The 11196-nt window shown below is 48.4% G+C and overlaps 1 protein-coding gene and 1 long non-coding RNA gene across 2 annotated transcripts; one reads left to right on the top strand and one right to left on the bottom strand.

The window, feature by feature from the left end:
• Positions 1 to 5359: 5359 nt before the first annotated feature.
• On the top strand, positions 5360 to 8775 carry LOC130370236 (uncharacterized). The gene is made up of 3 exons (XR_008892994.1): positions 5360 to 5711; positions 8258 to 8307; positions 8490 to 8775. It is a non-coding gene; the product is annotated as an uncharacterized LOC130370236 (long non-coding RNA).
• Positions 8776 to 9391: 616 nt separating this feature from the next.
• Positions 9392 to 10569, bottom strand: sstr1b (somatostatin receptor 1b). The gene has a single exon (XM_056575811.1). The coding sequence runs from the start codon at positions 10502 to 10504 to the stop codon at positions 9392 to 9394; it is 1113 nt and encodes a 370-aa protein (XP_056431786.1). The 5' UTR covers positions 10505 to 10569.
• Positions 10570 to 11196: the final 627 nt, after the last annotated feature.

Here is an 11196-nt window from a genome sequence, read left to right as displayed (position 1 = left end):
TACAATTTATTTGTTACCAGCATTCGTAGTGTTGATCAGCAGAGAAATAATCTGCCAAAGACGTTGACGTCGCTTAGCAACCGAAGACTCTGGGGTTGACAAGTTACCGGACTCCTTGCGGGGTGATACCAAAAACGTCATTAGAGGCAAAATATCCTTTGTTTTCCTTTCCTTTCCTGTTTTCCGGTCAATTATACTTAGCTACGGTGAATTATCAAATATAATTCAGCGCCGGAAGCTGTGAAGGGCCCATGGAAGTGAACAGAGCGTTCCACGGCATCGAGAAGACCCGTGTAATAAAATATATATATATCCTGGAATTAATCGAAACAGCACGTGCTAGCCTACATAGACAGATGCATCAGACATGCGTGTGCAGGCCTCCATGGGCACACTCTCACACTCCGCCGAGGTGTCCGGATGAAGTGTGGGCCGGAAGGCGTTGCCCCGTGCGGAGCTGCCATCCGTCCACAGCAAAGACAACAGCCAACCGGGCAGGCGGGCTGGAACTGACCTCTGGTTACGAGGTGTGGAGGGGGATGGGAGGGTGCATGTGAGAGTATGTGTGTGTGGGGGGGGGGGGGGGGGGGGGGGGGATGGGGGTGTACATATGTGTGTGTTTGTGGGGGTTGTGTGTGTAGGGAGGTGTGTGCATCAGGGGGGATGTGCGTGTGTGCTTATGTGGGGGGGGGGTTGTGTAGGTCAGCGAACGTGTGAGTTTGTGTGTGTGTGTGTGTGTGTGTGTGTGTGTGTGTGTGTGTGTGTGTGTGTGTGTGTGTGTGTGTGTGTGTGTGTACGGCATATTGTGTGGGGGGGAGGGGGTGTCGAGTGAAGAAGAGATATGAAAACCAGATGTTTGTGAATACTGGCAATGGCTGCCAATGTGTTCCAGAATCGAAACAAAAAACTCTGAGGAGGAGAAGGCAGGACAAAAAAAACAATTCTACCACACACTGTGTTCCTCTGAGACTGCCTGCCTCTCTCTCTCTCTCTCTCTCTCTCTCTCTCTCTCTCTCTCTCCAGACATCATGTCTTTCTTAAGAGAATACAATCACTAAGTCTGTGTTGATCATGAAACACTTTGGAGGCTGTGATTCATCATACTTTCTCTCTTTGCTCCTACAAGCCTTTACCGGAAGGATAACTTCAAAGCCAAGAGCACACTTTTATCTGGAACTGGAATAAAATGACATTGCAATTTACCAAACACGTCTGTCGCACACCACGTGCACAGAAGGGACTATGCGTGGGTGCCACGCTCAGTCTCGATTCAGACGCCAGCAGCTTTTTGCTTTGTTTAGCTCTCTGTCATTTTGGTCGTTAACTCAAGACAGAGACACCGTCTTCTCAGGCTGACTACAGCTCGTGTGTGTCTGTGCGCGTGTGTGGTTCTTTTTGTTGCGCTCCTCTCGTTAAACACTTTCTCAAAGGAGTAACCGAGTCAGCAAAGAGTGAGGGTTTAATCCGAATGAAAGGGAACAATACCTTCCCCAGGGTCTCCGGGCTCATTTCTCAAACCACTCCGCGTTGACACTTCTCCTATCGGGGGCCCCCCCCTCGCCTTATCTCTGCAATTAGACGACACTTGACAAAAGTGAAAAACAAAACAAAAAGCCGCAGACGTTTTGTCAGCGTGTTGAATTTCCAACTGACAAAGAAATAAACCAGACGGGTTTGAAGAAAAACGATTACTTCCTCGACCCGATAAACAGACAGAAAACAAAAAGAGAGCAGTGGGGCGAAACTTCCTACCATTACCACCTACGAGACACTCATCGCCCTCCCCGCAACAGCCCCCACGCGACCAAGCTAACGATGAAGAACGCTCACATCGAGAGATTCTCGTCAGGGTCGGGCAGAGGTCGGGGCCGGTTTGTGACGCCACTAGTCTGGCAATCGCAGACCATCCGTCAGCCCCCGTTGTGTTTCCCGTGGGGGCGCGAGACCAGACACCTCCCTGAGATCCGTCTGAAATGTGATCCGTGACCGAGGGCCCGGGAGGAGCCGGCTGGACGCATGGCTGGGTTTAAGTGCCGTGGGGCCCTCCCGGAAATTAGCGAAAAAAGCGGTGTTAAAATGGCTGCGTTGAACGTGAAGATGAGAGAAGTTGCGGGGAAGAAATTCCCGCCCTGGCCCGGAGTCTTTCGAACGCAAAAGGGGACCGTGTCTGCAAAACTGGAATGAATTGAACACATGGTTCAATTCTAGCAAACAAATGGAGCCTGTGGTTTGTTTTTTGAGGTGGGGCAGCCCAGTTGAGGGTAGAAAGATGGATCCCATCTGTTTTGGTTACGGCCATGGCCTTGAAACATGGATTGTACGACACGAGATTGTGTATGAAGTGCTATGTAGAAAATGTGACGTCAAACCATTTCTTTGAAGGTTTGACGTGCAAACTTTTTAGTTTGAAGTGTGCTACGCACACACATTCTGTCATGTCGACGCTAACTTTAAGGCCAAAGGGATCTTGGTGAAGGGTCTGGCTCTGCCGCGGCAGAGATACATCTCACGGTACGTTTCCTTACGTGTTGGCCTTAGCAAGCCCTTTTTATGAGGTTGCTGTGATGTTCTGGCCCTCAATGTTGCGCCCACAAGACCAAAGGACAACCCGATGAAAGCACAAGTTGACGTTTAAAGGGAGTTGATGACCCTGATCATAACTTCGCGAGTACAAATGTTGGTATCATATGAGGTGTTGGCTTAGGACAACATAAAAAGCAATTAAAAAACAACCCAAAGTAATAATTTGCTAAATGCATTTAACCCTTTTTCCTAATTTCATCCGTGTACTCTTGGCTGCAACGTTTCATATAAGTCCTCTCGGAGTCTTTCTCGCCTCCTACTCTGTACTCAACTTTAAAATTGCGAGGGAAGAATGTGGCTCATCATCCGAATGGCCCAATAAATTAGCCTGAGCCTTCATAATACCTCAGCATTAACTCGACTTGATCTCCATAAGCGTGGGTCACATGCAGTTCTTCATAATAACACAGAGGCACCTCGCTACTCGACCACTTACGCGAGACGGAGGGCTGAATAGGCAAGGCGTAGGGGTATACTCAATGAGACACTTCTCCCCCCCTACTCCTGAACCTGATCCTGGCGGTTGATTGGATGCCCTCTGTTTGGACCTGAAGCTTGAGGCCTATGTTTTTCTCTGACAAATTCCTGGGAAATTAGGTTCTCGCGAGGAGCCTTCGCCTCCAAGTGATCAAGATGGATGCCATGGCGTGAAATCATTTGGCCATTTAATCAATCAAACAAGATCGAATCGATCAATCGATTGAACCTACCCCTTCATCTGTCTTAGCGCATTAGACGAGTGATTACAGCTTAATTGAAAACCCTGACCCACACACAGGCACATGAAAACGCGTGCACAGACACTGGAATAAACACACGCGCACACACACACACACACACACACACACACACACACACACACACACACACACACACACACACACACACACACACACACACACACACACACACACACACACACTGTCCTGTTGCTGCAACCAGATGTCTCTGAGTTAAAAAAAAGAGGAAGACAGAACAACGAAAACCACATGGAGCAATTCCATCTAAACGCTCTGATGTCCTGCGGCAGTGACACGGTGATCCGTCTCAGCTGACCTGACCTACGTTCCCACGCAGGTGCTGCAGTCAAGACCTGCAACACACCGCCATAAAGCACCACATACTTTAGGTTGCAGAATTACTGTGCAACGCACAATAGACAAAGAGTGTACACAGAGAGGAGACTCTGCAGTGTCTATGTTGTGGAAAAGGGCTTTGTTATTGTGTCAAATCCTTCTGTGGTTTGGAGAGTGACTTTGAGACTCTGATACAAATACAGAACAACGCTTCTCTCAGTGTGAGTGTTGTTTTGTATTCGTAGGTGTGTTTTGTAATTGTACATAGAAATGGATCTAATGCTAGTTCCTCAGGGAATATAAAAGAAGTCTGTAAAAACAAATCGGCAGATAAGTATCCTGTGGCATATAATTGGATTGTTAGAACTTTAATTAGGGTTTAGTCGTGGCTCCAACAAATTACTTTACAGAAAAAAAACAGAATAACAGAGTCCGAACTAATGATGATGTTTCTCGCCACATTGTTGAGTTTCTCATATATTAAGTGTGTTAAATGTTTTAGCTCTTTAAATTAATTAAGGCCAGAAATGTGAGACAAGGAAACTGGTAACACACACTAATAGTCCTTTTATTTCTGCCTGTAATGAGGTGAGGTTTACAATGATTGAATTAATTTCCGAGCTGGAAATCTAGCAATTATTATTCCTGATTACATTAAAATAATTTGTCTGAAAGAGGGGTAGGCCTACTGTGTTCACGACTCCTCGAGTTAGCATCCCAGCAATATTACAGCGTTCCTTTGTTGAATAACACAGATAAGGAACCATAGAACAGAGATGTTAAGAGGTGCTGTGGGCACGATGTATAACCTGTAGGGCGAGTGTAATTGGTTGGTAATGTCATACCCATCCATCAGCCATCTTGCCTGTCAATCACAGGTGCCTTTATGCCGCTTTTCCACTGCATGGTACCAGCTCGACACGACTCGACTCGACTCGACTCAGCTCGCCTTTTTTGCGTTTCCACCGCGATCTAGTACCTCAAGTGGCTGCTTTTTCTAGTACCGCCTCGCTCTAGGTTCCAAGCGGCTGAGCCGATGCTAAAAGGTGACGTCGGCAGACGGCCGGCCACTGATTGGCCAGAGAGTGTGACGAAGTCACGAGAGCGACATGGCAACCATGCTGGTAACAGCCATAGCAGCGCTGCAGCCAACATATTCCACTTCTTCAACATGCCAGCTAATAATACGAACACGAATACCATCGCATCGATGTTCTCCATTGTTGTTATGTTGGTTCTGTCCATGTGTAGGTTACGTAGGTGTTGTTTGCGTCGCGTACAAAAATACGTCACAGCCCTTTCGCGCAGACGACCCCGCCCACGTCCCGGAGGTACTATTTGCGGTGGAAAAGCACCCGCGCTGCTACCGTGTCGAGTCGTGTCGAGTCGTGTCGTGTCGAGTCGAGCTACATGTGCGGTGGAAAAGCGGCATTAGTTCCCTTTACTTTTGTTCAGAAGAGGAATGTACCGGACAAAACTTGTATTTTGTAAAAACTTTATTTCATTGGCTGGATAATTGCCGTACTTCGTGATGTAAAATGTGGTACCTTCTTGCCTTGGATTAGACTTCTTGGACTGCTGTAGTATTTCAACTCTGCGGGTCAGACAATTATCGGGATGAATGGCCATACAAACGTTTTACATTGATTCCTACCTGGGGCATTCACAGCCTGAATGCAACGCCACCCGATGGCGGAGAAACTCGGCTCTAAGGGAGAGGGCAGAGTGGGGGGGAGACCTCTGTCTGGTTCTTTATTGTTCAAGTCTTGTAGCCTGCTATCTCGCACTAGAATAAGCCCTTAGTCACGAAGTTCCACCACTTTCTCACTTTCTCTTACGTCTTGCTGCAGGTCTGTCTACAGTTAATGTGTCTGTCTAAGACTCAGACTTCTTGAGGTCATTTAAAAACGGATAACGAAGGAGACGTTGTGGTTTTGTAAGGGCCATGGATTCCGGCGTGGCTCTGCTGGAGGGGGACTTGAAGGGCCACCAGTAAACAGATTGGCCCGGGGGCAGCCCCTACACACCGTAAAAGCCACAGCCGCGGTGAAGGTAAGTCTTTATGCTTCCTATTAAACACCTTGTTAAATCTCTCATGACAGAGTTGGGGATGACGCAGTCACTAGACTTTGTCGTGCCCCACACAAACACACACACACACACACACACACACACACACACACATACACACTCCCCCCCCCATACACACACACACACACACACACCCACCCACCCATACACACACGTATATGCATGTATTAATTGGCTGCATATTTTGAACTAGTGCATCATCCTCATTAGCTTTGGGGTCTGTTTATCCACTGCGCTCATGCCTTTAAAGGGAGGAGGGGGGAGAGAGACAGAAAAGTGTGTTGAGAGAGGGAGGGAATGAAATGCAGCATTATGATGGCGTGTCGTAATCAAACCCTCGTCCAAAAAGACCCAGTCTAGGAGCTTTTAAAATAATTAAAGGTTGGAACATTTTGGTGAAGGTTAAGGGCGAGTTTGATTGCCAATGAACAGTCGGTGGCAAAAAGTAACACATTCAGAGCTCTCGCTGTGTGTTCATCTTGTTAAAATAATCACCCGCTGTCCATAGTGGGGACTTTCTTTGTAACATTGTTGGTTTATCCATAAGGTCACAGGGAGTCTAACACAACAACTTATAATGCCCTTAACAATGTCTCACTATCTGTGTGTGTGTGTGTGTTCAAGAGAGACAGAGAGTTGCTAATTCCAGCATCATTACCGTCCTCTTGATAAGCTTCCATCATTATATCCTTCTCGCCAATTACTAGCAGACCTTTCTCTTTGGATTCCTATTCATACATGCATGCACAGACCTGCCTGGTTGATGTTGACCGGGCTGTCACAACCTCACATCCCCTCATCTCAGATCTATGCGGCTCCCGTCTCTAAACCTACAAAGTGTATTTCCATCTCTCTTGAGTTTTTATCCCCCCAGTGTTCCTTCGTCTACGTTTAATAGAATGGACTTTACAGAAAATCATTTTGCACTGCTTTTAACCTGCCGTTGTGTCACATAGTCTATACCACCGGCCACCTACTGTAGGTGCCTTCCGCACTCAACCCTCGTGACTCATTTGGGGCTCCTCTAGTTAAAGGACACAGGGGGGTGTTCATCGGGAGGGGTTGAAATTCCGGTTTATTGCAAACATTTTTGGCGCTGAACATGGCCAGGGTGCTACGCTGCCGACCAGGAGAGCTCCTCGAGTGTGTGTGGAGCTGGCTGGCTGAACCTGTGCTCACTGATTACTCAATGTGCAACAGGTGTGCAGCCTCACCCAGCCCCCAGAGTCCAATCAGACTCCGCCAGGTGAGGCTGATTAAGCCAGCCGTCATCCAGACCCAGTAATACAACCTTTTTGCTTTCTTTAATATGTATCTGTGTGTCTAAAATGCACTGTTACTATGCAAACAAAGTTCATAACAGAACAATAAAGATATTCGAATTTAAATGAATCCAATTTAATCGAATGATGTCTTCGTCTTCAATTGATCTCTTCTCTCTGGTTAGCAGGTCACAAGGCTGCCGTCTCCTTTGAAGGCTGTCTGTCTTCGGCTTTCTTTCTGTCCGTCCGTCTCATTCTTAATTGCCTTTCCTTTTATTCAGTAGAATAATTTTCCGGACTAAACAATTTTTTTGTAAAAACAATGTTTTATTGTTTGGATGATTGCTTTACTGTAGAACTGAGTACCGGCTCTTCAAACCCCCAATATCTTTCAGTGGTCACCCTTGAACAAAGATGCCCTTACCCCTACCTCACAACTGACTCCATATTAAATACTTTAAATAATAGAAGGACCTGCGAAAGATAAAGTGAATAACCACGGATTACAATTTTGGTAATGAAAACGTTAAAAGCAAATAACAACGATGAACATGATGTCTGCATGGAACGAGGTGGTACGGTCACCCCCGGAACATCTGGCTATGTGGACAAGGTGAATCCATCATGGTAAACGTCATCAGGATGGAGGGTGTGATTGTGTTTAGAAAGGGTAAACGACCCTGGTAATGTCCGTGTTTAATGGTCCAAAAGCTGAGGGACTCATCCTTAAAACAATCTTAATGTATCGTCTTCTCTGGGAGGCTGTCGCTTAAGCAGACCAGGGGGAATTGGTTGAACAGCTTCTGTGTGTGTGTGTGTGTGTGTGTGTGTGTGTGTGTGTGTGTGTGTGTGTGTGTGTGTGTGTGTGTGTGTGTGTGTGTGTGTGTGTGTGTGTGTGTGTGAGAGAGAGAGTGTGTGGTTTCGCGCGCATGTGATGCGGACCTCTTGGGGGTGATTGATTGAACAGCTTGTGTGTGTGTCTGTCTGTGTGTGTGTGTGTGTGTGTGTGTGTGTGTGTGTGTGTGTGTGTGTGTGTGTGTGTGTGTGTGCATGTGTGTGTCGGTGTGTCTGTGGGAGTGTGTGAGAGTGTATGAGTGTGTGTGATGGGGGACTCTTGGGGGTGAGTGATTGCACTGAACTATTGATCTGAAGTGCGAGCTGAAGGTAGTGATAAGCTAAACGCTCTTCTCCTGCGAGGGGGAATCATCATCATCCTCATCTCCAGTGCGTCGTGTTTTCTTACAGATGGTCTTCAGCAGATGCCTTCCAGAACAGTCCATCTTCAGCGTCAGATGGTAAGAACTCTGTTTAGATGGCGTCAAGATAAAATATCAATAAACCATAACATGTGAAATAATTAGTAGTCATTTTAATCCCCAGATTGGCTTGTACCGTTATATTTACCGTTCAGTTCTCCAGAAGAATCATGAATGCAAGTTACAAATTTATTTGAGCTTTTTTTTTCTCTCTTTTACAGGAGCGTATTACCTACGTTGACATCTCACACGATAGAAAGAAGTAAACGATCAAATACAAAAATAATATGTTGATCTACTAAGCAGAGTGTTCCAGCATAAGCTCCATACATGGTTTGTTGTGTTGAGTTCAACGTACACATAATAAAAAACGACTTTCGGCCCAGAGAACTAGATAACAACGCCAAAAGTCATTCAACACGACAGTACTGTTGGCAAAATCAGGAAAGGCATCACTGCGAATCGTTTAAACAAGCTTGCCACTTTCAACAGTGAACCAGGAACTAAGAAAAATGCATCTACAACAGAAGAACAAATAGAATAGCCACACACACGCGCCCGCACGCACGCACGCACGCACGCACGCACACACACACACACACACACACACACACACACACACACACACACACACACACACACACACACACACACACACACACACACACACACACACACACACACACACACACACACACAGACTAGAGCTACAACCAACACAGCCGTCATCCCTGGAGCGGTGAATACAAATAGCCGATGAAATAAAAGGTACATGTCAAGCTTTGTTCTGTCTTCCCTCAGGCTGCTGTCTGAACACGTACACCAACCTTGTATTTCAGATGTTTTCCTGTCATTTTGTATATTCAGTGCGATCCTCGCTGTCTAACTCCCACAAAAATAGTTAAAGTTTACGTTGTGAGAAACAGATACACGACTAAAATCATGAATTAATCATGTCGGCCTTAGTACACACGGGTATCACACATAAATAAAGCCTCTCCAAACAACTCTTTCACTGCTACGCCCATCCCCAATCGAGTCCACAATGCGTTGTGTTATCCCCCCCCAAAGCCTCCCACCTCCCGCAACACCACTCTGTGAGGGCCCCCTGGCCAGGGGGCCCTCACAGAGTGGTGGTGCGGGAGGTGCACGTCCCGTTGCGGAACACCACGTCCGAGGCGACGCAGTCCTTGGGGAAGTCCTTGGGGCCGCAGGTGGCCTGCCTCCGGAGCGCCACGGCGCAGTAGTCCACCTGCTCGGCGTCCAGGCCCGACTCCAGCCAGCGGAAGCACACGATCCGCTGGAAGGAGCGCCGGAAGTTGTCGGACACGAAGCCGTACAGGATGGGGTTGGCGCCGCTGTTGAGGTAGCTGAGGATGACGCAGAGCTGCGTGACCATGGGGTCGGGCGGCCGGTGGAACACGCTCACCAACTGCACCACGTAGAAGGGCATCCAGCACAGCACGAACACGGCCACCACCAGCAGCACCATGCGCGTGATCTTCTTCTCCGAGCGCCGCCGCTGCAGCCAGCCCGCCTTCAGGCCCACGGCGCGCATGCGCGCCACCATCAGGCAGTAGCACAGGCAGATGGCGGCCACGGGCAGCAGGAAGCCCAGCAGGAAGGTGTACACCACGAAGGCCTCGGACCACGCCGCGTCGGGCCACAGGAAGTTGCAGTCCACGCCGCCGTCCGGCGCCGGCACGGTGTCTGCGAACACGATGATGGGCAGGATGACGAGCAGGGACAGCGCCCACACGCACACGTTCACCACCTTGGCCACGGTGGGCCGGCGGTAGCGCGCCGCCTTGATGGGGTGCACCACGGCCACGTAGCGGTCCACGCTCAGCACCGTCAGGCAGAAGATGGAGGTGAACATGTTGATGCCGTCCACGCTCAGCACCAGCCGGCACATCAGGGAGCCGAAGGGCCAGTGGCGCACGGCGGCCGACGTGGCCAGGAAGGGCACGCTGAGCATGAAGAGCTCGTCGGCGATGGCCAGGTTCAGGATGTAGATGTTGGTGGCCGTCTTCATCTTGGCGTACTTGAGGATGACGTAGATGACCATGGCGTTGCCCGTGAGGCCCACGCAGCAGACGAGCGCGTAGATGGACGGGATGATGATCTTGCTGGCGTCCGTCTCCTGGAGATAGTCGCCGTCGTCGTAGTCCACGCTCGAGTTGTAGGGGAACCCCGTCGGCGACGAGGCGTACTCTCGGCTCCCGTTGAAATCCATGCTTTGTTATTGGGTGTGTGCAGCGCTATGCTAGGGAGTCGGCGATCGTGCAGAATCCGTGTGCATTATACAATACCACAGGTTCTATTTTCCGCCGATTTCAATTATAACTCAAGGAAGGGGGGGGGGGGCTTCCCACGTCTCCCTTTCTAGAGCTCCCTCGGATTTGTTTTCAAATATAAAGGGACGTTTCGATGGTTGCCTTAGGTTTCAGCTGTGCAGTGATTGTCCTTTCCTACAGAGCGTGACAGGCTTGAGCTACAGAACAAAAGTGGAGCTTAGAAAATGTTTGTTTTTTACGGGAATTTAAATGATTTAATGATGTCTCCTGGTGAACATGTAGTGTTCAAAAGCAGGATTATCTGATCGTTGAATTCCTCGATGGTTCTATGGTCCCCTCTCATCCTCTGATCATGTTTGCGCATCTCTGATGTGATCCTCTTTTTCGCTCATGGTTGTCATCCTGACGCAAATACCCCCACCTGCAACCAACTAGCATCGCAGGGTACTTCAGGCTGAGCGTCCTTATTTTCCGAGGATCTCTCTTTGAAGCGAATCCAAGGGGCCTGAAACAAAACACAAAAAAACACAAAAGAGCCATGACTAGGCCTGTTTCTGAACATTGTCCAAAAACGTCGTCGACAGCGGCTTTGTATGCACGTGTGTGTGCCTGTGTTTGTTAATCATAAGCT

The sequence above is a fragment of the Gadus chalcogrammus genome, chromosome 17 (genome assembly GCF_026213295.1).
Source record: "Gadus chalcogrammus isolate NIFS_2021 chromosome 17, NIFS_Gcha_1.0, whole genome shotgun sequence".
Taxonomy (NCBI): domain Eukaryota; kingdom Metazoa; phylum Chordata; class Actinopteri; order Gadiformes; family Gadidae; genus Gadus; species Gadus chalcogrammus.
This window is presented reverse-complemented; position numbering and strand designations above follow the sequence as displayed.

Coding starts and splice junctions, on each gene's coding strand:
- sstr1b (XM_056575811.1), bottom strand. CDS start 10,504: ATGGATTTCAACGGGAGCCGAGAGTACGCCTCGTCGCCGACGGGGTTC.